The 27,945-nt window shown below is 48.8% G+C and overlaps 4 protein-coding genes across 4 annotated transcripts; 1 reads left to right on the top strand and 3 right to left on the bottom strand.

Annotated features, from left to right (window-relative positions):
- The first annotated feature begins 269 nt into the window (after positions 1-269).
- LOC112880049 (transcription factor GTE8-like) lies at positions 270-4,947 on the top strand. The gene is made up of 9 exons (XM_025944516.1): positions 270-1,518; positions 1,610-1,747; positions 2,288-2,355; positions 3,225-3,294; positions 3,384-3,443; positions 3,540-3,652; positions 3,747-3,789; positions 3,884-4,005; positions 4,084-4,947. The coding sequence occupies exons 1-9, from the start codon at positions 270-272 to the stop codon at positions 4,345-4,347; spliced, it is 2,127 nt and encodes a 708-aa protein (XP_025800301.1). The 3' UTR covers positions 4,348-4,947.
- Positions 4,948-5,092: 145 nt separating this feature from the next.
- On the bottom strand, positions 5,093-8,752 carry LOC112880040. Its single transcript, XM_025944507.1, has 3 exons — positions 8,011-8,752; positions 6,953-7,786; positions 5,093-6,681 (listed from the first exon to the last, which is right to left on the bottom strand). The coding sequence occupies exons 2-3, from the start codon at positions 7,679-7,681 to the stop codon at positions 5,266-5,268; spliced, it is 2,145 nt and encodes a 714-aa protein (XP_025800292.1). The 5' UTR covers positions 7,682-7,786; positions 8,011-8,752; the 3' UTR covers positions 5,093-5,265.
- A 2,602-nt stretch (positions 8,753-11,354) lies between these two features.
- Positions 11,355-13,033, bottom strand: LOC112900445 (pentatricopeptide repeat-containing protein At3g04130, mitochondrial-like). Its single transcript, XM_025969310.1, has one exon. The coding sequence runs from the start codon at positions 12,880-12,882 to the stop codon at positions 11,374-11,376; it is 1,509 nt and encodes a 502-aa protein (XP_025825095.1). The 5' UTR covers positions 12,883-13,033; the 3' UTR covers positions 11,355-11,373.
- Positions 13,034-18,308: 5,275 nt separating this feature from the next.
- LOC112902454 (glyceraldehyde-3-phosphate dehydrogenase 3, cytosolic) lies at positions 18,309-22,266 on the bottom strand. The gene is made up of 12 exons (XM_025971548.1): positions 22,131-22,266; positions 21,234-21,257; positions 21,044-21,144; positions 20,203-20,318; positions 20,029-20,128; positions 19,788-19,934; positions 19,639-19,699; positions 19,462-19,559; positions 19,111-19,253; positions 18,876-18,959; positions 18,675-18,764; positions 18,309-18,579 (listed from the first exon to the last, which is right to left on the bottom strand). Exons 1-12 carry the CDS (start codon positions 22,132-22,134, stop codon positions 18,534-18,536), a joined length of 1,014 nt encoding a protein of 337 aa, XP_025827333.1. The 5' UTR covers positions 22,135-22,266; the 3' UTR covers positions 18,309-18,533.
- Between the last annotated feature and the right edge of the window lie 5,679 nt (positions 22,267-27,945).

The following is a 27,945-nucleotide window of genomic DNA, read 5'->3' as shown; positions in this document are numbered from 1 at the left end:
ATTTTTTGGGGTTCTCTTCGATTGGTGCGGGGAGGTGTCTGATTCGGGCGCGAATTTGAGGTTTGAAGGTTGTGGTGTTTGATTCGTGCGCGGTTGGTGGGTCCGGGCTGGGATTAGGTTCCCGTTTGGATTAGGGTTTTGGAGAGGATATTGTTAATTTTGGTCTGTGCCCGCTTTGAATTGTTGCTTTTGTTTGAATTTGGTGTCTTGTGTCACTGAAGATGGTTGTAAATGGTGAACAGATCTGTGTCCCGCTGGCGCCTGGGCACATGACACCGACGGTCCTAATGGAGTTTGGGCAGCAGAGGCCCATAAAACGGGGCTATGAGGAAATGGCCTTCCGGGGCGTGACGCCAGTCGCGCCTCGGGGGTACTCAGAGACAGTTGGGGAGTCGGAATGTGCAGCTGGCAGCCCTGTTCGTGTTGATTCCGAGGACTCTTCGGCACCGAAGCGCAAGTGCATCAGCCTGAACAGCGATGGCTTTGACGTGAAGCGGGAGATCTTTGTGCCGTCCAAGATGTCATCATCTGAGCGGCGGTATCTTCGGAAGAGATTCCGGGCAGAGCTTGATTCCGTGCGAGATCTCCTCAAGAAGCCAGAGTTTGCAGCACCTGTTCCTGTGAGTCGGGCACCTGCTTTGTCATCCTCAGCTGCCCCTCGAGCCAAGAAGGTGCACCGTGGGAGCAATGTTGTCCGTGGCGCAAAGGGACGGTTCTTGCCTACAAAACCCCGGCCTGAACCTTCTGCAGAGTTATCTGAAGCTGCAGTGTTTAAGCAGTGTGAAACTGTTTTGAAGAAGCTCATGACTCAGAAATATAGTCATATATTCAATGTCCCAGTTGATGTTGTGAAGCTGCAAATTCCTGATTATTTTGACATCATCAAGACCCCGATGGATCTTGGTACTGTGCAGAAGAAGCTTGAATCTGGCTCATACACAAGTCCGTCAGATTTTGCTGCTGATGTTAGGCTGACTTTTAACAATGCGATGACTTACAATCCTCGTGGGCATGCTGTACATGACATGGCCATCCAGCTGAACAAGATGTTTGAGAATAGATGGAGGACAATTGAGAAGAAGTTGGCTTCTGTGGCTGCTGAGAAACATGTTGAGGTTGACAGGGCTGACTCGAAGAGGAGGAAGACTCCTCCTGTGGACCGCAGTGATGTGTCAGTGGAGGGTGTACGGCAAACAGAGCCTGTAAAGCCTAAGATGACAGCTGCTGAGAAAGAAGCGTTTGGGAACTGCTTGGCTTCTATAGCCGATGATTTACCTTCTCACATCCTTGAATTGCTGCAACAATGCATCGACAGCAATACCGATATGGCTGGTGATGGAGAGATAGAGATTGATATCCAAGCAGTCAGTGATGACCTGCTCTTCGAGCTGAAGAAACAAGTTGACAAGTATTTGCAGGAGCGAGAGCAGAGTCAGCAGGTGGCGAAATCTGAGCCTTCTGAGAACGAAGCTGTGAATGTGTCTGGGCTTAGCCACTCGTCTACAAATCCTTGCAAAGGTTTATTTCCTTCTAGCCTGAATTTCCCTGTGGATTTAGATTATATGCCTTCTGCGCTGTAGTCAAATTTTGGTTTTTGGTTCGCATGCAGGTAGTGAGCCTATCGAGGAGGATGTGGATATTTGTGGCAATGCCTCCCCTATCATGTTAGACAAAGATGCACAAATCAGGAGTAGCAAGTGCGGTAGTCCAAGTAGTTCCAGCAGCGACTCTGGATCATCTTCTAGCGGTCTGTGTCTCACGGTGTTTATCTGCATTTGTTTCTATTATTATAGACATTCCTGTGTAAAGAAAATGCTGCTTTTCTTCCCAACTCTATGTGTAAATTCTTTGAAAACATCGTTACTATCTCTTCGCGTACTTCTATTTTTGAAATGAACATTGTGTCAACATGATATTTCCATGGTAGTTAAAAACCCTTGGCAGTGAGTTGCAAATTTGGCGAGTAACTAAAAGTAGAAGAGCGCAAATGCCACTTAATAAATGTCGTGGATATTGTGATTACCCCTTTTCGTAATTGTTTAGCAGGCTTCGAAGAATTTTGAATTTGGCTGCTTTGATTCAAATAAATTGGTGCACGAGACCATGCTGCATTTCCCTTATCCCACTAATTTTTAGCTGACTAACCTCTTAGTAAATAGTAAGCTCCCGCAAACTATTGATTGTTTGTGCATTATCCAGAACAATCATCGTATAATCTTTCTTGAAACTTCTCCTGTTTTGATATAACAAAAAGTCAGAGATGTTTACAATGGTGTTGGTAATGCAGATTCAGACTCAGGCAGTGACTCTGAAAGCGAATCAGAAAAAGTGGGCAGCCCAGCAAAGATTGTGAAGGTACTTGGGTGATTTACTATTCGGTGCTTGAGAAAAAATTTGGACCTTTAAATTTTATTAGTGAATGGTTTGTTTGAGTGCTTAGTAGTAGTCTAAAATATTACTCCTTGCATTCACAAATGAGTTATGTTTTGGGGTTGATAAACAATTTAACTTTTGGTTACATTTTGTGTGTTGAGTTTGGATATTTGAAAATGATTATGTGTTGAGTTTGGAGAAACTATTTAATTAATTTTTTTTAACTATGTAGCTTATCCTAGACATTTATATTTGAAACATATGGACTATGAATAAATGTCTGGAAATGTGAGTATGAATAGATGTCTGGAAATGTGGTTTCATTAAAGTGTATTTTTGCAATGTCTATAAATAGTTCGTAACAAAGTGTTAACGAATCTGTGTTTTGGAGATCGTATCGATGACCAAGACATCACTTATTTGTGTCTGGATGGAGTATGGACTAGTGTGCAAACATGTCATATAGTCATGAACCTTCTTCCATCCTGAAAGCATGTCATCCATTACCTGTCTATCTTCTCTGATGTTGACTCCTTCCCTCCATGATTGCCGGGCTTTTGATTGACAGTCTCCTGTTTCTTGCTGCTCCATTTGCTGACAGCAATATCCGTGTCTCTAACAAATACCTTTGTTCTTATGATCTATAGCTTAACTTTTGCATTAAGACCGTGCCAGATAATGGCCTATTCTGCAAAGTTGTATCGGCAATCTGTTGATGTTTGGGTTCTTTGGCATTCTGGTCACCTTCGACCTTTATATTCTGATGTGGTTTTCTTGTGCAAGATGTGGATATCCGTCCAATTTAGTTGGCTTATCTGTACTGAAATGATCGTTTCCCCCCTTAATTTTAGGGTACTAAGAAACCCGACCAGCTGGTGGAGCAAGAAAAGAGTGATGTTATTAGTCCAGCTGATGCCAACCGTATGGCTTCCTTCCCCTGAGCTATCCTGTTGCAAGCTATGTTTGAATTGTTTCAAATTGTGGGCTAACGGATCATCATTAAACCACAGGTCCTGCGGATACTGTGGGACACCGTGAAGAGGATAGTGAATCAAAGCCTGCACCAGAGGGTAAGCATGAATTTGTAGGCCGGTACATATGAGACCAGCTGTCTCAGTGCACTAAGATGATCGGATCATCTGATCCTTTCCCGATGAAACGTTTAGGGGAAAACTCAAAACCCGATACACAAGTCTCACCGGACAGGCTTTTGCGAGCAGCCCTTTTGAGGAGCCGGTATGCTGATGTGATTGTCAAAGCTCGTGGCATTCTCAGCCAGGTATAGGACCTTGCTCATTTAGCATCTTCCTTTACTGATTCTATGATGTCATAGTGTGACTCATTCCTGACCTGAATTGATATGTTGAGTTCAGGGTGGAGACAAACAGGAGGAACTGGAAAAGCTCCAGAAGGAAGGTAAAAGGCGTACTGACCTGACTTGCTGCTGCTGCTCTCTATCTAGTTTCTCTTTCTCTAACAAGTATGTTCTATTTTTTATTTGTGGATGCAGAGAAAGCACGGCTATTGGCTGAAGGCAACGCAGCCATGGAGGCTCGAAGAGCTGAAGCCGAAGCTGAAACTAAGCGTAAACGTGATTTTGAGAGGGAGAAGGCTCGTCAGGCCCTACAGGAGGTAAGTGTAAACCTCATCTGCAAGCAGTAGCGCTTTCTCATTTTGTTGTGTTGCTAAGACTATAAATCCTACATGCAGATGGAGAGAACTGTAGAAATCAATGATAACCTCCATCTCAAGGATTTGGAAATGCTCGGAACAGCCACAGCAGAACATATTGTGAGCTCTGTTGATGAGACTAGTCCAGAGCGCTCCCAGGATGGCATGCCTGGTTTTCATCCAGGATCTGTCAATCCGTTGGAACAACTTGGACTTTTCATGAAGGTAGATGATGAGGACGATGATGAAGAGCCGAGCAGTGATCCCGGCGTTAAAGAAGCAGAGGAAGGAGAGATCAATTGATGGTTCTGTGTTGGCTGCCATGCCCTGTCATGGGCTAGAGGCTGGTGCCAACCTATTTATCCAACAAAGCTCGCAGCCAATGTTTGCCTGGTGATGTCTGGACATCTGCACGCGGTGGATGCTCAATTGCTTCCAAACTGGTGCAGTGAAAGCCGTCAATTTTGTTGCTGCTGATGCCAACCTGGAGGAAATCACCTTGAACAATTGTAAAAACGAGAGATCATGTGCTTCAGGAAGGCTTGCTGCAGGTCGAGGTCACCGTGGACAGCTCCAAATGAACATATTTATGTGCAGAGGAAGGTATTTTTTTCACGCCACCATGAAAGATGGTGACATGATACTCAAATGACGCCGAACTGGTGAAGTTCAAATGGCTCATTGTTTGCTGCAACTCCTCTATTTCAAGCGGGTTTGCTCAGCGGCTTACAGCAGTTCTCATCTTCTGTTTTTCCCCTTATTTTTCTTGTTTTAGATTGTGTAGTTGCTTCCGGCTGTAAATCTTAATTTTGATGTAGTGAAGGAAGCAATAGTTTGTTGGGCATGGGCGAAAGGAACTGCTCTTGCTTATCATTTACAGGAAAAAGTTGCTTTTGAGATGCACGTCCAGCTCTTTTTATAATTTTCTATAATTACGTTTTTCGCAATTCGTCGTGGTCGGTGAGATCTGTTCGTCGTGGAAATCGCATTGCCTGCTTGATATTTTCCGTCCTTGCAAAACCAGACGAGTTTTGATCAAGGACGTCTCTGAACTAGAAACCAGCTGCGAATGCATTACTTCATCACAAATTTACATTATCACCAGTAGTAATGCAAGGCAGCACAAACAGAAACCAAACACGCCTTGGTACACTCTAGAGATGTCAATCCAATCACACGATTCACACGCACGCTATTGGAGCTCAAGGAAGAACCAACCAATCATGACACCCTGAGGCATTGCTGCTTGAACATCTTGCTCGTCGGCTGCCCGCTCACCGTGTCCTCCACGGTGAGGCCCTGCGCGCCGAAGCAGATGTTGATCAGCCTCCCGTTGCCGCACCCGTGCTGCTTCCGGGCCGCGCTCTCTGCCGTGCCGCCGCAGCCGTCGTCCATGGACGAGTTGGAGCACGACGGGTCCTCCGTGGTGTCGTCGCTGTCCAGGACGATGTCCTTCAGCCTGCCGACGGGCGGCGCCACCACGGCGATCTCGTCGTCGTCCAGGCAGATGTCCTTCAGCTTCGCCAGCGGCGTCGGGGTGGACGACATAGACGACCTCGGGAAGGTGTCGCTCGGGGACCGGGTCCGTGCGGGTGGCGGCGCCAGCTGCGGCATCGCCTCCATGATACCGTGGATCAGCTTCGTGTTGAGCTTCTTCTTGGTGGCCGAGGAGCCCGGGGTGGAGCTCTTCACCGCCAGAGTCCGCTTGCCGTTGAGCGCCGTCGTCTTGGTGAACTTCTGCCTCAGGGGCGCGGGGGTCTCGACGCCGTGCTCGCCCAGCTTCTTGATGGAGTCCAGCGGGCTGCTGTCCTCTGATTTCTTCAGCGCCTTGGACATCTTCTCCTTGTTCCGAGGCCATTTCAGCATCATCTTGAGACGGTCCTTGGCACGGCTCGCGGAGCTCAGTCTCTTCTCTGTTGATCCATGGTTTTCTGCGCCGTTTGCATCTGCCTGAGCAGGGTCATCCTTGCCATTGCTGGAGCACGAGCTTGGCCTTTGTGACTCTGCAGCTCCAATACCCGAGAACAAGAAGATCTCTGCATCTGATACCTTGAAGGTGGTACCGGGACTGCTTGCAATTCCCCCTTGCATCTTAATCTGGGATGCAATGGCTGACCGGGTTCTCAGAATGCTGGAATTCAAGACTCCTCCGGCAGAGACTATCTGCTTGATGAGGCGGTCAGATGTCGCTGAACGCAGCTGCTGCTTCAGCAATGCCAACGCAGTCATGCCATTAGCGTCTTCAGCATTGAGGTCGATCGATGGGGTGGTCATCAAGAGCTCGACGAGGTCTGGGTGTGCGCAGCCAACCACAGCCAGGTGTAGGGCAGTAAGGCCCGCGTCGTTTTTCAAGTTGATGATCTTCTGCATATCTGTTTTTCTTTCGCTTATGAGGTATCTCATCAGCTCCATTTGGCGGTCAAGCCGTCGGAATCCTGGGGTCCTAAATCCCGCAACTGCTGAATGAAGAAATGTATCACCAGCATGGTTGACAGCTGACAAAGTTGATGGAGATGCAGCAACCAATGCTTCGACAACAGGTTGGTGCCCTCGATAGGCTGCTACATGTAATGCTGTGTTCCCGTGATTATCAGTTGAATTGATTATGTCGAAAGAGGTCAGAAGGTACTTGACAACCTGCATAAGGTATATTTACAAGATGAGGCGCAGAAAGAAGAAACTTCTACTTTGCAATTCACAGCTACAGACAACTGAAAGGAGCCAAAGAATGGTTGCATAGCAACATCAAGAAACGGGAACAAAGTTGTACGGATATCAGCAGGAAACAGATATAAAGTTCGGCTGCATAGCAACATCAAGACGTTTGTGGATCTAAAAAGTAGGCAAGAACAACTAAAGCATCTGGAGAAGATGTCTGCAAGCAATGGCAACGAAGCAGATGCCTCACCTGCAGCTGGCCTCTCCCAGCAGCAGCATGCAGCACGGTGGATCCACGGACGTCGAGGTACACGGACACGCCCGAGCGCCCCTCCTCGAGCAGCTCCCTCAGCATCTCCACGCTCCCGCCTCTCGCCGCGGCATGGACGGCCCGGCTCATCATCTCCAGCCGGAACACGGAACCGCGCCCGGCGCCGCCTTCCCCGTCCCGGCAATTCGTCGAGCACCTCGGCGACATGGCGTGGTCGAACAGCAGCCTGAACACGTCGGCGCTCCCGCCCCTCGCCGCAGCATAGAACATGTCCGTGACGCCGTACTCGCCCTCGCCGAAGACGAGCAGCGGGTCCCTGTCCAGCAGCTCTTGCACGAACGCCACGTCCCCGGCCGACGCCGCCGTGTACAGCACCCACCCGCCGTACCCGGCCCGGAGCAGCGTGTTCTCGCCTCCGCCGGCGGGGCGGTGGTTCCTGCACTCGCACTCCAGCAGCAGGCTCCGCGCGACGGACGCGCGGTGCCTGGCCGCGTCGGCGAAGCGGGCGTCGTCGTCCCACAGCGCCTCGAGGCGGCGGATCCGGCGGAGGGAGGTGAGCTTGATGAGCAGGTTGGGGTCGAGGTGCAGCAGCTGGCGGACGATGTCGTAGTGGCCGTCGGCCGCCGCCCAGTCGATCGGCGACGCGTACCACCACTGGTCGCCGGTGCTCTCCCACCGCAGAGGGAAGTAGCAGGAGGACTGCTCCATCGCCGAATCTCGAGAGATCTAGCGTTGGTGGCGTGCAGCTTCTAGTGGCTGACTGAGCTCTGGTCAGCTACTCACATGGCATGAGCTGCAATGCAATGCCAAGAACTGCAGCAAGGTGGACGGAGGAGGAGAAGAGAATGTGTGCATCAGCAAGGAACCATGTGAGGAGACTAAATCAAACGACAAAAAGACTGACTTGTTTATTGCTCCTCTGCTGGGTTGAAATAGTAAGATGCAAGCATTTGTAAACAGTAGGATTGAACTCAGGCGAATGGAGATTAAAAGATTAGAAAACAGGCACTCAGAGAAAGCTGAAGACGAGACATTACCTTGTGCACAAGAAGTTGGCGTGTGCAGCTCAACTGCTCAGGAACAAGAACTAAACGATGCAGTGCGCCAGTGCCTGCAACTCCAAATGCAAAGCTCAGGCGCCACCGGATTAGGCCACCAAAGTGGTTCAAGAGGTACTAGTAGGGGCAGCGTGGTGCAAAGGTGCCATGTCGTTATGGATGAAAGAGAGAGAGGCTGAGGGAGGGTCCAGACGCATTACAGTGGAAGTCAGTGATACAGGCCGGCCAGGGCGCCAGGCTCCAGTGGTCCACTTTGGAAAAGAAAGCGAGACGGATAGCTGGAGGTTTCTGCATGATGAACCTGCATCAGTGGAGAGACGCCGGGGAATCTTTTTCTGAGGGCACGGCACGGGGAAGGAAAGGTGAAACACGGCCATTGATGGCGGTTCGGCAGTGCAGCCTTTGCAACAGAATCATCAGGCCCAGTGGGGGCGAGAGAGAGGAGAGAGAAAGGGGCAGCGGCTGGGACATGGAAGGAGCACAGGAAGGTTTGGTTTGGGGTCGGCAATGACGCAAAAGCGTGGTAGGGTGGGTGCTTTTTCTTCGGGTAGCTTTGGAGATTTGGCTGGGTGGGCATGCTTGCCCCCGCGTGCATGGATGGATGCAGATGGTCTGGACTCTGGACCCTGAAAGGTGTTCTCTGAATTCTAACGTTTGTCTGCAACTCCGTAATCTGCATACAGCTTATGGTTTCTGCAGAGCTAGTGTTGGCGTCATACAAACCTCATTTTACACTTGATGGTCATTTAGCCTTTAACCGAAATTCAAAACATGTTTTGGAACCAAATCAACCGAGCTCAACATGCAATGTTTTTCTGAACGTAGAGTAGCGTACGGTGCTGCTGGTTTGGTTCAACCGAGTTGTCACTGCCGGATTTCACATGACGGCTGCACTGCTGAGTCCGCTGATGAAATGGCGTAACCTCTTGCAGCTCGGCCGTTCAATCAATCCCCTTCGAACTTCTCTTCATCCCTAGTCTGGTTGGATGCTGGACAGGTAAGCCCATGATCTCTCTTAGAGCCAGATCTGACCAAACTTGAGCTGGAAACCAACCATTAATAAACCTCGCCAGTTAACTCTGCAACATTCCTGGACACGCGATGCACAGTAACAGAATCTTTTTGCACACATGTATAATATCCTGTCGGCGCGAGTGCTTGAATCCGAAGCAACCCTCTTCGATCTGCTTGGATGAATGACACCAGATGGTTCGTGACTGATTGAGTTCATGCCCATCCATTCGTGAACAGCGCGAGCTAGGCGTTGCCGCCGCTCGGGCGACGTCGATGTCCCAGCGAGAGCGAGTTACTTAAAGCGCGTCATGTGCGCCCGCGACCAGACTCTTTATTTGCTCTCCATCGCCGTGCATCGATCCATGATCCGTCTCCACATGCACGCACCTGCCCGCTACCCAACTGGCCACCACGTCATCTGCGGATGGTTTTCACGGCGTGATCTGCGAATGATTTCCAGGACTCTCACGTGGCGTTTTAATTTGACGCGGTGCAGATTCCAGTGGTTGTTTGGATTGGCTAGGGAGCTGCGAAGCGGACAGGGGGCGCCTTTGCTCTGTCTGAATAGTTGCACGGAGGAGGAGCTCAAGAGGCATCACGGTGTCAGGGAGCTGTGTGGCTCCCTCTCGACAGCTTTCCCCTGGCCCGCGTCTCGGAGGCAGCTAGCTGGCGGAAGCCCATCGGCGCGGGCCACGGCCACGTGCTCCTGCCGCGAACCGCCCCAAAGGCACCCGCTCCCCGTTGATCTCCCGCGCTCAATGGTCGCGGTCGCGGTCGCCTCCAGCCCGCCACCACGTCGCCGTGGGCGCAGGCCGGCCCATCGCGTTGCTGACAGGGGAGGCACCGTGGATAACCCGGGACAGACTCTTATCGCAGCCACTAGCGATAGCGACACCCCCTCCCAATGCATGCGTCGGCTGCAACCTCGAAACATATACAGAGTAGCTAGCTTGTTTGGCCATGGAGTGGGGACTGGCGAGAGGCCCTGTGACTGGAACTCTTGCACCATTTCGTTCAGCAGAGGAACCACTGGCCGGATCAAGTTCATACGGTCAGATTGGCCGCTTCCAGTTCCATTGCAAAGAAGCCGGCAGATAAGATGCCTGAACTGCCATTCCGTGTAGACCAGACAGCTTTGCAAGCTAATGTCCGCTGGCATTCCACTTTTGATTAAAAGCAGCGGCCATTGCATTGCAAGCTTTGAAACCCTGTTTACCAAATAGAAAATAGTCCACTGTTACATGGTTACAACCAACAAGCGCACACAATGCAACAGAAACAAACAGATCACCTATCTGACAGGTGACAGGAATGCAGCATCACCATGTTTGCCATCATAGAGTAGTTTTTACACTGAGCAATGATATTTTCCATTCCGTGGACAGAGGTTACTCCACGATGGAGGATATATGTCTTCACAATCTTACTCTTCGTAGATCATAGGAGAATTACATGGTGGACGATGAAGGCCTACCCACACGCCACTGATTGACACAACAGGCACAATGAATTAATCAAAAGCAGGCATCTAACCTACTCCAACTCTGTAACATGAATGTTTATTTACACACAAATTTACACAAATGTTCTGACAAAAGCTTATACCATGTAACCTTCATTGGTCCGAGGAGAGAAGTACAGGTGAAAAATATTGCACAGATGTAGTAAACAATATTGAATGAAAGATAAGTTGTACTCAAATGTCACTTATACTTTCCACAGCAAGAACAAGAATGGTATATGCAGCAGACATGGATATTGATGTCACTTATACTTTTCATAGCAGTATATGAATAAACTTCAGTACTTTTTAACTGTACAAGCTGCTGGAGTCGGTGAGCTTCTATTTGACTGAGAGCTTATTCTCGAATACACAAGAAGTGAATCAATATGTACAATGCAGGGAATATTTTTGCGCCTGCACAGTTTGAGATAATATCCAGGCATGTACAACATTCATACCGTATTGCATAATATGACAATACAACTAGGTGCCACAGAATCCCAACCTCACTACTATCCATAAAATAGCCAACCCCAAATGTTTGCATACCATGTGCTGCATGTTTATGTACAAGGATTATCATCTGTAGCCAAATGAGGATTTCAATCTTGCTGTAATATGCCGATAAAATAAAAACATGATAAAAGTAAAAGATAATTTTGCACTTATTCTTGCAGTAAAATAGTAGATGATGGCCAATCTTATGTTGTTTGAAGATGCTTCCTGACTTCTAGTCTATGCTAAGTTACAGATTGTCCCATAGTATTAACTGGTTGTTAGCAATTAACAAATCAATCACATGAAAGAGGGAAGAGCTGTCAAATTTATGGACAAAGGCCAAAGGAAATTATATCATTCCGGATTCTTTCCACATACACCTCCATGTTTTGTCTTTGTGTTTCACTCAAAAGCAACTCACACGTTTTACGCCTAGGTACAATTTCGCTACCTACCATCTCATCATACAGTCGATAAGCCCAGTCAGTTTCACCGACCCTACAAAGACCATGGATCAGAAGGGTGTATGTATCAAGATCTAAACCTAGACCACTCTTTTTCACAAGCTGACTCAACAGGTGGTCAACAGCATCACCACACCCTCTCCTACGCAAAAATAGCCTAAGAAGCGGCTGATATGTCTGAAGATCAGGCTTACAAGATTGTGCCTCCATTTCTTTCAACACATCAAGAGCATCATCATCTCGCCCATACTGGCAGAGAATTGATATCATGGTGTTATAAGTGGCCAGGTTACGGGGCACACTATTCCTCGGCATCTCCACACGAAATACTTGGGAAGCTTCGAACAAATGACCCGCTTGACCGAGAAGGTAGATCAGGGAGTTGTAGAACAGGGTATCAGGCTCACATCCAGAGGATCTCATTCTATCAGAAACACCCAAAGCTTCTTCAAACCTTTCACATTTCGCCAATGAGGTCATGATCATGGTGTAAGTGATCACATTGGGATGGCAACCCTTAGAACCCATCGAATCAAGGAGTTCATAGACCCTCCTGAACTTGCGCTGCTTACAGTAAGCCTCAAGAACAGCAGTGTATGTGATGACCGTAGGTGTAAACCCCTTGTTCTCCATCTCCTCGATCGTCCACATTGCCTCATCGATCCTGCGCACACTGCACCACCCGTGGACAAATATGTTGAAAGTGTATGCATCTGGTGCGATATGCGGGCTGAGCACGAGAAAGACCTCGCGCGCCAATTCAACTTTCTTCTCCTTGCAGAGCGCATCAAGCAGGAGATTCATTGTCTCCGTGTTCCTCTCCAACCCCATGTCCTCCAACTGATCGAACAACACAATAGCATCCTTCCACCTCCTCGCAGCGGCAAGCCTCCTGATGCTCTTGGCAACAGTGTCCACCGTGACCAGCCCCCTGCAATGCAATTCAGACAGCAGATCCCACATCCTGTCGATCTGCCTCATCTTCCCCAGCAGGTCGACCACCCGGTTGCAGGCGTAGGGCGTGTGCGCGTAGCCGTCGCCCCGCGACTGCGCCCACTGGAAGAAACCCAGCGCGGACTTCCAGTCGTCCCCGAACCTGCGCAGCAGGCGGTCCGCGACGCCGCTGGTGAGCCGGATTCCGGAGCACTCCGCCCCGAGTGACCCGACGAGGTCCTCGACGCTCCCCTTGCGCGCCTTGAAGAGCGACCTCTTGATCCGCTCGAACGCAGCCTCTTCCTCCGCCGTGAGGGCGGTGGCACTGGAATCCTCGTTCGGGCGTGTGGATGACGACGACCTGCGGAGGGGGAGCGGTAGCAGGGTCCTCCCGGCATCGCAGCACCCGCGCAGGCGCCGGAGACCGCGCAGAGCCATCGGGAGACGATGTCCGCGGCTGCTGATGCTTCTAGCGAGTCATCAGGGTCTGGCACCGCGACAGTGATGGGCGGCGGCGGCGGCGGTGGCGGCGGCGGTGGCGGCGGTGGAGGGAGAGCGAGAGCGAGGTAGCGAGCGTTTGTGAGTAGGGACGGACTGCCGCGGCGTGGAAGTCAGTGACCATGGGCTCAAGGCCCATAGAGGATGCCGGATAGAAGCCTATCGAGGCCGCCGGCCCACATGCTCTCCTGCATACAGGCCCAGTGCACATTGGCTGAGTTGCACGTGCACATTGGATTGGGTTATCGTTCGCCGTTTCACTTTCACCTCACGCCATGATCAATTCACCATGTGCCCGCGACATCTTAGGAATACGTTCAGGACGAAGATGGCTGGAAGTTATTTGGTTTCTGCAGCACGTTAGACACGCCGCGACTAGAAGATGGCTGGAAGGTATTTGGTTTCTGCAACACGTTAGACACTTCGCGACTATATGTTGCTTATGCGACATCCATTGCACAAGCCTTCTCTCACTGCCTCTCGCGGCCCACGGCAGCCCATACGCCTTCTTCCTCCTCGCGTCTGCTCACCGCCAGCGAGGTTAGGGTTCCGAGGTTAGGGGGGAGGGGGGCTCCCCGCCAGCCATAGAGAGAGGGAGGTCGCCAGCAGCAGGGTAGCGAGCGGAGGTGATGGGTTGTGGGCGGGACGGCAAGGCTGCGGAAGTCGCTGGTTGGCCCGTGGTTGGGCAGGGGAGTAACGGCGAGTGTGGCCGGAGGCGGAGGTGGAGGTGGCCGATGGCGGGAGGGCGAGCAGGGTATACCACCCTTGGAGGCGGAGATGGCCGGCGGCACGGGGGCGAGGGCCGGTGGAGCGGGGAAGAAGAAGGATAGGCGGCAGGGCAGCGAGCTCGTGGGCCACTTATGGGCCTCGCGCTTCAGGTGATGGTTGAGGAACCATCACCCAAAGCGACACCCAGCAGCGCCCCATTAGACATGAATGTCTTTTTCCAAGTCGGGTATGAAAGCATCTAGGCCCCTAATTCGTGTTTTGGTAATTAATGACAACGGTTTGTGGATTAACAATTCTTTTTGAGAAAATAAGTATAGGTTGATCCACGGATGAATGAGAGTTATTTGCGAACGTGTGGATTTTTGGAGACGATGAGAAAAGTTTGGGCTCAAGGCAAAGGTATAAAATAGGGTCTTTTGAATTTTACCGGTCACAAGGTGCTTAGTGGATGATAAGTGACCGGATTTGTTGGATAGATAGCCGTACTATCAAGAGGGGTCATGTACTCGTGCTTGACAGGTCTCTAGTGCCATTTTGCTCAAAATATCTAAATGCATGCATGAGGGCTAACTACGCTTTGCCGGGTTTTGAAAAAGAACATGTTTGAGTGCTGACTGCTCAAGAGCGGACGGTCCGCCCCTTGGGTGCGGACGGTCCGCTACCGTTCCAGAAAGGCTTAGAGGGTTTATCTGGTGGCTGGCGGACGGTTCGGCTCTCCTGAGCGGACGGTCCGCCACTGTAACTCTTTTTTCGTTCCGAAAGGATGTTCTCTGGTCTGTCTAATTTGTGTGGCCCGCGGACGGTCCGCTTCTGTGGTGCGGACGGTCCGCAGTCACTCTGATAAATTGATCCAGAAACATTGTTGTCTCTGCTTGTTCCTCTAGGTTGAACGGCGGACGGTCCGCCCCTTGGTGGCGGACGGTCCGCAGGCTAATTCCAGTATTGTTCCAGAGACCCTCATGTCTCTGGAGTTGTGGAACACTTAACTGCGGACGGTCCGCTAGTTGGGTGCGGACGGTCCGCCAGGGCTGTAACGGCTAGTTCTGACACGCATTAAATGCTCTCTGACTCTCTGGTTTATAACGGCGGACGGTCCGGTTTTTGAAACCGGACGGTCCGCGATCTCGCAGAAAAGACTGTAACGGCTAGTTTTTGATGGGATGTCTATATATACCCATTGCCCGGCACTTGGGTCACTCTCTTGGCCATTTGGATTGCATTCTTGACCCTCTAGAGCTAAGACATCCCTCTCTCTCACACACTTGCTAAGGATTTGCATTTTTGAGAGTGAGAGTGCTTCCTAGTGCATTGCATCAAGAGGTTGAGCTTTGTGACACTAGGGAATCTTCAAGCAAGGTTTATTGGCTTGTTACTCTTGGGAGTTGCCGCTCCCTAGACGGCTTGGAGAAGGTGATTTCGTGGAGCTTCTTGAAGGAGATTGTTGAGAAGCCCCGATTTCGGTTGTGAGAGATTTTGTGCTCACCTCACCGGAGTGGTGAAGAGCAACTCTAGTGAAATCGAGGTGTGGAGTGGTTCCTTGATTCTAGCCGGCTCAAGATCAAGAGGTTCTTGATAGAGGAGCGGTTGATTCTTGGAATCCACCTCAACGTGGATTAGGGGTGACCGGCAAGTCATCGACACCACGGGATAAATTTGTGTGTCAAGCTTGGTTATTTCTCTAACTCTCTCTAATTGTTGTTATTTTGAGAAATTTACTTTACTAGAGCTTGAATTGTATTTTGTCACCCTAGGTTGCAAACCTTTCTAGACATAGTAGTAGCATGACATAGGGCTTTCTTTTGTTACTAATTAAATTTCTCTAGTGTTGTTGGTTTTAGTTTTTAAACCGCCTATTCACCCCCCTTCTAGTCGGTGTTCTTGATCCTACAGGGTATTATAATGTTTTTTGAATGAAAGAAAGGTAAACTTGCATTGGCCAATAATTGCTCCCACATGTTCTTTCTTGGGCCCCGCGTCGTCCCCGCTCAGGCGACTCGGGTGGCGACTGAAGACCAAGCCGCCGCCACCCCTATCCCGTTCCCTCGCCGCCGCCAAAGGGGTACCCGGACGCCCGCGTAGGCCTCTAGGACGGCGGCGGCGGGGCATCTCGCCCGATTTCGGCCACGCGTAGCTTTTCAGGGTGGGGGAGCATGCGGGCCGGCCATGGCGAACCCAGTCGGCCGTGGTGACGGCGGCAGCTCCAAACGGTGGATCCGGCATCCTAGTGGCCGTATCCAGCGCCCCCGTGGCTGGATCCGTGTGGCCAGGCGGCAGTGTGTCGAGGAGGTCGCGAGCACGAGGCGTGGCTTGCAGCGGATGCGTCAGGGAGCGGAGGCGCGGAGACAGCGGGGCGGCCCTGCGGCGCGCCTGCGCGGGGTGCTGGACATGGAGGCCATGGCAGTGTGGCCGCGCGGGGTCTGATCCCCGGCGGTTCAAGCCGGTGGAGGCGCAATGAGGAGGGCCTGCGACGCGGCGGCGGCTGCCTGTGGGCTGCAGGAGCGGAGGTGAGCAGACTAGAGCGCGGGAGCCGTGCGCCACTTCAGCGGCCTCTTCGGCTCGCAGGCGCAGTGGTGGGCTGGTTGCGGCACACGGCGAGCGTATTGGAGGTGGAGGTATGCATGGCAAGCGGAGGCGCGGTGGCGGCACCGTCCCGGATGGGCTGCCGTACTGCCGTGGCTGTGGCGTGGGAGTGCCGAGCCGTGAGCGTGCAGGGGGTGGGTGCTTTGGGCGTAAGCGGCTGGTGGATATGACGGCGGCATCCTAGGCGTCCTTTTCCTGGTTGGGGGCGTCATGTTGGAGATACAACCTGTTGCACGGGGTTCTCAGGCTAAAAACCTGTCCAGTTCTTGGGCAAGCGACGGCGACGCTTTTGGCGTCATGTCCTCCTTGAAGGCGTCGTCTCTAGAGAACTGACTCGATTTTGGCATTGCTGGTCCTTCGGTCATGGACGGCAACAATTGGAGATGGCAAGTCCGCTACGTGGCAAGCTGGATGGGTGTTGCTGAGCCCACGTGGAGGCGTTCGTGGTTATGGTGGCGGCCGGAGGTTGTCGCATAGTTGTCGGTTGTGGCTGCTTGCAGCAGATCGCGGCGGCTAGTGTTGCTGGGTAATGGTCAATGCGGCGTGGGACTGCGTCAGAGGACGGCGCTTGCAGCATCGGCATCGTGGGACGACTTAGCTTGCAGCGAACTGTGGCGGGTTGCTCAGCTTAGCTGGGCCATCCAGTGTGGTACATTGTCGCAAGATGGCGCAAGCGACTTATTTGGTTCGCTGGCATGGCAGTGGAGGTTTTGTGCGTGGGTGAAGCAACGAGGTGAGGTGGACCTGTGACGGTGGCTCGACCGGTTGATGGAGATCCGGGGAAGTGGGGCAACATTGCTCGTCACTTTGACGGCAACTTTAAAAATGGGTCCGTGATATGGAGTACTGTGGCGGATGTGGCGAGCCCCCCCCCCCCCCCCCCCGCCGCGCGCGTGCGGTGTATCTTTGAGGTGACAAGAGCGAGGTGAAGTCCAACAATGGATGTGGCGAGGCCCCTGCATGTTATGTTATTGTGGTGGCGATTGCAAGGCAGCCTGCGAGAGGTCCAGATTCGGTGGTCTCATTCTGTCAGGTGGAGTGCGGTGATGCAGCGGCACTACGGCGGAGGGTCTCGCGTGGCAGTGGCCTCCTCGGTGTGGTGTAGTCCGCTTCTATCGGTTTCCTATCGACGCAAGGTCACGTAGCAGATTTCGGCGCCTATGTGAGTGTGAATGGTGGGTGCTGTGTCATTGTTTGAGATTCGTGTTGATGTTCTAATCCGACCAGCAGAGTTGTCTCGTGGAGATGCGTTGTGCGGCTTGCGTCGATGTCCCAATCCGACTGGCATGAGTGGTTTGAGTTGAGTCCATTTGGACGCGTGTGGATATCTCAATCCAACCCGCCGGTGTTTTTTTGTATTCTTTTTCTTTTTTCTGTATCAATAGAAACACACTCGTCAAGTGTTGTTCGTTAAAAAAAATAATATTCTTTGAAAGCTTTGCGTATCCTGCTTCTATCACGATTGCATGCATGCCATTACTTTCTATACAGAATAAGTTGTCAGAAGGTCTGAATAAATTTTCTAACGGCGTATACTGAATCGTTACAACTTTATTTTGACTAAAATAATCTCTCAATATTTAGATAACAAACATAGCAAAAATGAAGATTGATCTAGAAAGAGCTTACTTATTCAACTGTTTGAAAATTGTAACATGAAATTACAAATGCTTTTAAATTGCAAAAGGAAGCGGAGCTATTGCGTGAGTAACTTGTTTATTTTGAAGCAATGCAGCTTGACTGAAGCAAATTCTTCGCTATCTTTGCCCACAGCATGAATGACTATCATATATTTTGAGATGTCAAGCCCAAAAAAGTTCTTTAGTTTGAAGCAATGGAACATTAACTGAAACGCGTGTAAATATTCTCGAGGGCACACCAAATAATCCAAGCCCCTCAAAGAAGCTCAAGGGATCCAATTGAAAACTTAACATTCTAAAAGCGTGTGAAAGTTTCCAGCAAAAATATTCAGGGAAGTCTGAGCAGGACAGACTGGTGAAGGTCGGCAACCAAACAAGCCAATAGAACAAGCAGGAGAAATTTTGCAGTAAAACAGATAATGCACGATGAAAAATGAAATAACAATTGATTTAAAGTACGACGGTACATAGACCAGACAAAATATGAGCAATTTCATGCTCAACCAACCACTAGGATACACCCAATATAGTTTCAGACATGATTCCATACAAAAAATTTATTCTCTGAAGAGGGCTCTCTACACTCTTCTCCTGGGAAGAAACACCAACTCCACGATATCACGAGGTCTTCAGCTCGCTCATCTAGTTGGTGCTGTGCATGTGGCGGACCAGGTCGATGACACGGGAGCTGAAAGAACAAGGGGAAATGCGTCAGGATTCATATATTGCAATGCACATCAGCGCAATTCATTGTGAGGTCACACTTTGGTAGAGGCTACTAACCTGTATCCCCACTCGTTGTCGTACCAGGACACAAGCTTCACAAAGTTGCCGTTCAAAGCAATGCCAGCCTTAGCGTCAAAGATGCTGGACCTGCGATTGAGAAAACCATCACAGAACACTTGTAAGGAGACAATTACCGTGATATATAAAAAAGGATGGAAAAATTTCTTCACCAACAGTATATCTCCATATGCATAATACCTGTTGTCACCCTGGAAGTCAGTGGAAACAAGGTCCTCCTCAACATAACCCAAAATGCCCTTGAGGTTACCCTCAGCCTCAGCCCTGTAAAGAAGTTTTTAAACATCAATTTACAAAGCACTAACCACAGCAGGACATAAATATGTAGAGCAAGTTAATCTTGCACCATTCAAATATTAATGTATGAATTTGTAAAAAAAAAACAAGCTACAGCACTTCAGATGCAAAAACTCACTTGATCGCGGCCTTGATCTCTTCATAGGTAGCAGACTTCTCGAGCCTAACAGTCAGATCAACAACAGAAACATCAACGGTGGGGACACGGAAAGCCATTCCGGTCAGCTTTCCATTGAGGGCAGGGAGCACCTTGCCAACAGCCTGCAGGAAATCAAGGAGTAACAAACTTTTGTGACAAAAAATCCAGAAAAAGGAAGTAATTTTAAGACAATTTAGATTGCCAGTTTCTATTGAGAAATTTTGTAACTATATGCCAATTTATATTTACATACTCTTTATGTGAAGCATGCTAATAGTGACACCCAATGCAGTGCACGAGCAAAAGAAATAAGAAATTTCAGTTTCTAACCTTAGCAGCTCCAGTGCTGCTGGGAATGATGTTGAAGCTAGCAGCCCTTCCACCCCTCCAGTCCTTGGCTGAGGGCCCATCAACAGTCTTCTGGGTAGCTGCAAGGATTCACATTCACCACGTAAAGATAAGAAACACTGAACAGAATTTTACACTAAACCTACTTGCAAAGCTTACCAGTGATGGCATGAACGGTGGTCATCAGACCCTCAACAATGCCAAATTTGTCATTGATGACCTGCAGCAAAAATAATGACCAATGTAAGATATAATAGGATCCTAATGAGCAATTTATATCAGCAACTAAACATCATAATGAAGAGAACCTTAGCAAGAGGAGCAAGGCAGTTGGTGGTGCAGCTAGCGTTGGAGACGATGTTAATGTCAGACTTGTATTCCTTCTCGTTGACACCAACAACGAACATGGGGGCATCCTTGCTAGGAGCAGAAATGACGACCTTCTTGGCACCACCCTGCAAACACAAGCATAGAAACCATTAGATGATTTCAAAACTTAGATGGTAGAGTGTACCTTAGGATAACAAAAGATTAAGTAGAAGAATGTACCTTCAAGTGTGCCGCAGCCTTCTCCTGGTCGGTGAAAACACCAGTAGACTCAACAACGTACTCAGCACCAGCTGCACCCCACGGGATCTCCTCAGGGTTCCTAAATACCAGATCATTAGCCCACAACGGTTGAATTGGGTATGAAAGTTACTATGGAAAAAAATGGTAACAAACCTGCAGCCAAACACAGCAACCTCCTTCTCACCAAAGAGAAGGGTCTTGGAGTCTTTGACCTTGACCTCGTGGTGCTTCCACTGTCCGTGGACAGTGTCATACTTGAACATGTAGGTCTGCAAGAACAAAACCATAGTAAGGAACCATACAACAGAAAAAAAAACATTTGGAGTATCGACACTATCAACTCATTGAATGCAAGAATAGGAATTCTCACAAAGATCAATCAAAGAGAGATTTAGAAAATACTCCAGATTTGGGCGCTACAGGCACAATTAAACCTACAAAACTGGAATTAAAATCTAATCCAAACCATAGATTTGCAGTAATCTGTTATAATAATAATTCTATTAGAGCTGAAAATTCAAGATCTACCTTGGAAAACAGATAGTCCAAATTCTACATCACAAAAAAAAAATACTGATCCAGATTCCAGAGCACATGGCAGGCAGAGCAAGGCACAAATAAGTGCATCCACAGATCAACGACCACATAACAACTTCAGATATCCTCTACAGAGTAACATCCATCGCTATCTGGTCAATATACTTGACGGAATGGGTAGTTAACCAATCGACATAATAAATGGCATCTACATCAGATCTAAGCATCCCTTTCATGAAAACATAATCCCATTCCCATATACTGCAACTGCTGCACATCCAACAGGGACCAAATTGTAACTAATACACGATCTCATATGGTTCCACTGTTCCACATCCAAAAAAGTACCAAATCGAATAAACCGTACAGATACCATCGAACAGTAACCATTTCGGCACTCACTACAGCACTCCCATAAGCAATAGATCAAGCGATGAGCGAGAAGAGGAGGATATACCATGTAGTCGGTGGTGATGAAGGGGTCGTTGACGGCGACAAGCTCGACATCGTCGCTCTGCAGCGCAACCCTGGCCACCAGCCTGCCGATCCTGCCGAACCCTGCACCACCAACGCAAAACTCATTCAAAACTCACACAGTCCACACAAATTAACCAGATGAGAACTCAGATCGGAGGCCGCGAACTCACCGTTGATCCCGATCTTGATCTTCGCTGCACATCAACCAAAACCAAACCAGAGAAAACATCAGTGGAAGCCAGATTTACATAAAAAGGACAAATCCAAAAGGAAAGCCGCAATAACAACGCTTCAGAATGACGCATTACGGCACCCGCAATAGTTAAAGAGAGTAGCTCTCTATAACTTTGTCCAGCTCAGCTATAGAGAGCATTGTAGATTACTCATCCAATGATTCGCCTATAACACGTTTCCCAAAATTTTATAGGTCCCATATGTTCACACGCTCTCTCTCGGTCCAGGCTCGTCTCTCCCAAATCCGGTGGCCATACGCCCATACCCCGTCGCCTCCCCGTGCTGCCAGCCGCGCGCTGCTCGGCGTCCGCAGTCGCACCTCGGCACGCTCGTGCTCGCTCCCTGCAATCTGGGACGGCGTCGAGCGCTGGGCCTCCGCCGCAGACGCACCCCCACCTCCACTCAAGCCGGCGGCCGAGCCCGTCTCCTCTTCGCCGATGGCCGCAGGCCACACGCACCTGCCCCGGCAGAGCCTTGCCCCATCTCCCCGTGGCGGAAGCGGCGCGTCGCGGTCCTCCTCTCCAGCGCGGGCCTCTCACTGCGCCCGCAGCCCGATCTCCCCGTGCTGGCGCCCCGGCGGCCGCCCCTCCGCTCTCCCGGCACCGGCACCCCGTCGGCCACGCCGCCACCTCGATCCGGCGAGGAGCAGGGGCCTCAGCCAGTGCTGAAGAGGCAGCCAAAGGCGCCGCTCGTGCTGCCGGCGGACGGCTTCTCGCCGGACGCCGCCCGTGGCGTGCTTGCGCGCGCTAAACTCCGCCTAGCGAGCGTCGACGAGTCTACTCTGGCGACGATTCGCTTTCGCTTCTCAATCGACCCGTTGGCCATGCCCTTACCCATTTGGATGAGAGGCTGCGACGACGGAGAAAACGAGGTTTGAAACTGGATCGAGATGGGGCGTTCGCGAGTGCGATGCTGCCAATGGATCGGAGGGGTATCTATACAAAGGGAGCCAAGGGTTCGGCGGCCACACGGCTGCTGGTTTTTTAGACGGGCGGGCCCACCCGGGGCGCCGCGGGATGCGGATCGGCGGGGCCTTGTTTTTGGCTCCCGGGGAAAATGCCGGACCACAGGTCGCTGACAGGCGGGGGCTCGGGGGAGGAAAGGGCGATGGTTTCGAGAAGCTTCCCGTGGGTCGGAACGTTGGACCTTGGAAACCCTGGACCGTTGCTGGGTTTGGACCCACCCAGAAGTGGGAGAAAAGTGTACGGTGGGGTGGTTTTTTTTTGGGGGGGGGGGGGGGGGTGGGGGTGGCGGCGGCGCTGCGCTTCTTTCTTGCACAGGAAGAAGAAGAAGAAACGAGCGGCTGGGCTGGTTTTGGGCGGCCGTGGGATGGATTCAGTTGACGTTGTGGTGCCTGATTTTTTTTAAGACAATCACGAGAGCTTCATTAATCAGATGCAGCAGGATTACAATCAGTTTCGGATACTCTCGCCAAGCAATGCGGAAATGAGTGTAACCAAAACTCATCCGGTTCGACGCTGAGGCCAAGCCCGCACATACATGAGCTGCCACATTGCCTTCCCGACACACAAAAGAAAGTTTGAAACCCACACAAACTCCTGCTAAGCTCTCGGATCTCCTGCCACAGTGCTGAGCTCGCCCATGTCGGATTGTGTGCCTTGATGTGGCCATCGCATGACGTGATTGGGAAGAAACTTCGTTTTTCTTGCGGAAAAATAATAGCAACATCGACGATATGTACACTCAGGTTTATACTCCCTCCGTTTGCGATTCAGATGTATTTAGTTTCATTAGGCAATGTTTTAAGAGATAGTTACTTCACTAGCCGAAAATCATAATCATAAGTAAGCTTGTTTAAATATGGATATAATAATATGAACTTTCACAAAAATTATGAATTAATATAGTAATTAGGTGTCCAAACATTATTCTAACGATTTTCAAAACGGATGGACATAACCATATTCTATACATGGGTATTGACCTCTATTTATATCGATTCATTGTCGTTTGCATGTTATATGTTTGTTTTTAAGATATCGGAAGGTGCACTTAGATTCTTATGGGGAGATATGTCAATGTTTACTCAAGTCTCTAACCTAGCACGAGTATTGACTTGTGACACATAAACGTTGTCGATCTCATCTACCGGCCCGTTTGAGATGAGTGTGTACACTTATGGTCGTAAGAGTGAGTTGTGATGTTTTTGGGGCATGTATATAATAGAGGAGTATTGCACCTAATAGCAAAAGAACAAGCATGACAATTTGTGATGCTGGAGGCAACGATGAGCTTGAGCAAAGTTTAGACGACCAGCCTAACTATTTAACCTTTAAAATATCGATAAACAGCTACCAATTTGCTACTTAATGGAATTTATATTCACCTAAGCTCCTCCCATGGGCCATGGCTCGAGGTTTAAGTGTAAGCGGATCAGTAGGGAGCCTGTGGCCTGTCTTGTAATCTCATGTATCTAACTATCTATAGTATATTTTACCAAAACTTTAACTGGAACATATTTGCGATGATACGTACTCTAAATATACCATCTCCATCTCTAATAAATATACTATCTCTGCCGGATTTAGTTATTATTTTGGAATTTGGACAGGCAAACTGACCTACAATTAATTTTGCCGTGATATTGGAAGCGTCAACTTCTCCTTCCTAAAGAGACTAGTATATATATACTAGTCATTCCACTGCCTGCAATCTTGTGAAGCTCAATTCATGTCCACCAATTCTCAGGACAAAAAAACACGTCCACTGATTGAGATAAAAAGAATGATGAAACTGCCTTGCCGGTCTGCTGGGCCTTGACAGTGCTTAGGATGGGTGAACAAACTACGTCAGCTTCCACGCCTACTGCATGTATTTCCTACCAATAATATATCATCGATCTATTCATCGCACGTGCGACTAGCCGTTGTATCATCGCACATGTCCGCTGGAAATAACAATATTACAGAACAAAATAAAATATTTCAAAATAAGATAAAAATATTTTAAAATATTGTTATCTCCAACCTTTTATTTTATTCTAAAATATTATTATCTCCAACGGATATGTACAATGATACAGCGTCTAGTCGCACGTGCGCTATGAATATTATACACATCCTGTTTGGTCGGGCTTCGTGCACGCAGACTGTTTTCATACGCGAACAACGTCGATGGGCTGTCTCCCGGACACGCAGGATCGGGCCTGCTTCGATGGGCAGTAGCGGAGCAGTACTAGGCTGTGCGATCTGGGGCCTTTTCTTATCGCACGGGCCATAGGCCCATAGCCCAATGCCTCTCCTCCCGTCTTGTTTCTGATCTCTTGTCCACCATGCCTCCCGTCCGGACTCCAGGCTTCGGCGGCTATCCGACTCGAACACGGCGGCAGCCAGACGCAGCATCAATAAAGCCTAGCGGAGATTCCAGCCGTCCTCTCCTCCCTAAAGCCGAAGAGGGGAAAGAGGCGACAGCAGCAAGTATGGAGAAGGCAGCGGCGGCGGCGACGATGGACGCTTCAAGGGTGGAGAAGGAGGCGGCTGCGGCAATGGATGCTGCGAGGCCGGCTGCAGCGGGGATGGACAAAAAATCGGCTACGGAGTAGGCGGCGAGGATGGAGGTGGCGGAGAGATCGCAGGCGCGTAGGGATGATGTCAGGCGAAGGCGGGAGGAGTACATGAGGCGGAGTGGCTTTACCAGCGTACCGATCTCTATCTTCGTCGATAGGACGGACACCATCGACAACATCGACATTGACACCTTGCTCGGTCTCAACAGGTATGGATCATCTTACCAGCCTGGACGGGGATTATAACATGCAAAGGATTTGAATCACTATTCAGGCTAATCTTAGTAGATAGTACCGTATCTATTAATTATGTACCACCTATACATTTTGCTGATATCGCAAGTATTTAGAGAAGAGAGATAAAAGCAGACAGGAAAGCAGAAAACCATAGATATATTTGGTAAAACTTAAGATGATTTGACTTAGGAAAAGCTAGAATGACATAATTCTTTTAGGACGAAGGAGTATTTGTATGTTCTCTTTTTCATATGATATATGGCATCTTTTGGAGAGCGTGAAATGAAACAATAGATTGGGGATAGCCTAATACTACATTTGTTTGTTTCTAGATATGTGGATAAGAATGAAATTCTTGCGATGGAGAAAGTTGTATGGAGTCATGCTATGGAGTATTTGAAGTACCATGATAATGTAAAAAATCTTACTAATGCTCTCTTAGATTCTTTTGTTATTGCTCTGACCAATTTGCTAATGATCTATCTATATTTCTATTCTAATTAGAGCCATGAATATGACCTGATACCTGATAACATTACCTGATACCCTGTGGTGTTTGAGAGCCACACATGGTGTTTTTTGTGGAGCTGAAGTGCAGGACAACTTATGATGTGATGTTTTGCATACCACTAAGTATAGATAGTCAGATACTTTGGACCTGTTTAGATCGCGTGTAAACGCAAAAATGTGTAAACGCAAAATGGCGGCTGTAAACGCAAAAAAGCCGTAAACGCAAAATTTTCGAAGGAATCTTGCTAATTTGAAGTACTAAATGAAGTCTATTTACAAAACTTTTTGCATGGATGGGCTGTAAATCGCGAGACGAATCTAATGAGCCTACTTAATCCATGTTTGCAACAGTGATGCTACAGTACCATCCGCTAATTATTGCTTAATCATGGATTAATTAGCATCATTAGATTCGTCTCGCGATTTACAGCCCATCTGTGCAAAAAGTTTTGTAAATAGACTTCATTTAGTACTTCAAATTGGCAAGATTCCGTCGCAAAAAAATTTTACGTTTACAGGGCCAAATGCCAAAAAAATGCGCCGGTCCGTTTAGATGCGTAAAGACAAAAACGCTGTAAACGTAAAATAATTTTGCCTTTACGCGCCGATCTAAACAGGCCCTTTCTTCATGTGTATAGTTGATTAAAAGAAATTAAAATTGTTTTGATCAAATATCTTAACGCTTTTGTAGATGACAACACTTGCAACAGTTGTAAAGTATGCGCTACTACTTGTGATATCTTGCATCCTTCAAGAGGAGGGTTCATATGGTGGGAGCAAAGACGGACAGAAGATATTCCATTACACTATTCCTGGGTATGCTGTGTTCTGTTTCTTTATATCTTACTTGTACTGCATATAACTACTGGTCCTTGCAAATATACAATGTATAAGGCTAAGAATTAAATTTGCATTCTTGTCTGAAAATTGTTTTTTGAGTAAAATATATGGTCAGTCCTTCAACTTGACGCGAGGTGTCATCCCGGTCCCCAAACTTTCAAAATGCACGGGCCTTCAAACTTGCTAATCGCATCAAGTGAGGTCCAATTCATAGTTATTTAAACTAAATCGAAAGTTATATAATTTATTCAAATAAAAAATTATATACTTATAAAATAATTCATACCAATTTACTTGTACAAATATATTTAAATACAAAAGATCTGTATAAAAAATTTGTAAAACAAAAAACTCATATGACCAAATTTGTATAGAAATAGAAAATAAAAAAGGAAAAATTTGGAGAAAAATTGAAAAGGAAAATATTCGCTATAAAGTTTTAAACAAAATGTTGGGAAAAATAGAAAATATAAGAGTTGATCAGAAAAATTTAATAATAAAATTTGGAGCACATGTAAGCTCCACACAAGTTGAAACACTTTTACTTTATGACTTAAAAATGATGATTTGAATTTCACATGATACTATTACCAAGTTTGAGGATCTAAATATGCATTTTGAAAGTTTAGAAAACCGAAATAACACCTTGAGCCAAATTTAAGGAGTGACGGTACATTTTACTCTTCTTCTTTTTTTTCAGGAACCCTTCTACCCACTGTCACGGACGCCGGGGAGGTTGCAATTTTTTATCGTTAGCTTCTATTACATCAACTTGAATCTGAGTGTGTTTGAATAAGTTTGGACGGGCTACGCGCCTAGCTCACCACGATCGCTCGAGACCACCCTTGCCACCTTGCGTCCCTCCCGGAAGGAACCTTCCCGGCAGCTTCCGCGACGCAGGTAAAGCGGAGGGGGGCACTAATCCGCGATTTAAGATGTATTTAGATTCATTAGGGAAAGATCTTAAGCAATAATTATTTCGCTAGCCGAAAATAATATACATATATGCTACTGCCTGGGAACTTGCGAAGCTCAATTCATGTCCACCGATTCTTAAAGAAAACACGTCCACAGATTAAGTTAAAAAAGAATGATGAAACTGCCTTGCCGGGCTGCTGGGCCATGACAGTGCGTAGGCTGGGTGAACAAACAAGGACTTCCAACAAATAACGTCACCCTCCAAGCCTGCACATCGATATCATCGATCGGGCTTCGCGCGGGGGCTCGTATATGCGGGGCTTCTACATGGTAAATAAGCTATTCATCTTCCAGTCTATTAGGCCCACGACGCACTACCATGCTCCCGGCCGCCTCCTATCCCGGCTGCCTCCTCCGCTACCCCGGGCGGTGGCGTCGATGCTGTCGTGCCGCACCGTCCTCCGTCCATCCATTGCCGACGCATCCCTACCCTCGGCTAACCTCTCCAATATGCCCGCCTGGGATCTAGTCCGGCCGTCGGTGCTCCGCCGCCTCGGTGCCCGTCCACACACCACTGCCCATCGCCGGTCAATTCCTTCCCCGACCTACTCTTCTAA

This window comes from Panicum hallii, chromosome 1, assembly GCF_002211085.1.
Source record: "Panicum hallii strain FIL2 chromosome 1, PHallii_v3.1, whole genome shotgun sequence".
Taxonomy (NCBI): Eukaryota; Viridiplantae; Streptophyta; class Magnoliopsida; order Poales; family Poaceae; genus Panicum; species Panicum hallii.
This window is presented reverse-complemented; position numbering and strand designations above follow the sequence as displayed.

Excerpts from the sequence above, each read along its gene's own strand:
- LOC112880040 (XM_025944507.1), bottom strand. The coding sequence starts at position 7,681 with ATGGAGCAGTCCTCCTGCTACTTCCCTCTGCGGTGGGAGAGCACCGGC. Across the intron at positions 6,682-6,952 it reads CTGGGAGAGGCCAGCTGCAG|GTTGTCAAGTACCTTCTGAC; the intron begins GTGAGGCATCTG and ends TACCTTATGCAG.
- LOC112902454 (XM_025971548.1), bottom strand. Across the intron at positions 18,960-19,110 it reads GAGATCAAGGCCGCGATCAA|GGCTGAGGCTGAGGGTAACC; the intron begins GTGAGTTTTTGC and ends ACTTCTTTACAG. Across the intron at positions 18,580-18,674 it reads GACAACGAGTGGGGATACAG|CTCCCGTGTCATCGACCTGG; the intron begins GTTAGTAGCCTC and ends TTGTTCTTTCAG.
- LOC112880049 (XM_025944516.1), top strand. The coding sequence starts at position 270 with ATGACACCGACGGTCCTAATGGAGTTTGGGCAGCAGAGGCCCATAAAA. Across the intron at positions 1,748-2,287 it reads CTCTGGATCATCTTCTAGCG|ATTCAGACTCAGGCAGTGAC; the intron begins GTCTGTGTCTCA and ends TTGGTAATGCAG. Across the intron at positions 3,444-3,539 it reads ATCAAAGCCTGCACCAGAGG|GGGAAAACTCAAAACCCGAT; the intron begins GTAAGCATGAAT and ends TGAAACGTTTAG.
- LOC112900445 (XM_025969310.1), bottom strand. The coding sequence starts at position 12,882 with ATGGCTCTGCGCGGTCTCCGGCGCCTGCGCGGGTGCTGCGATGCCGGG.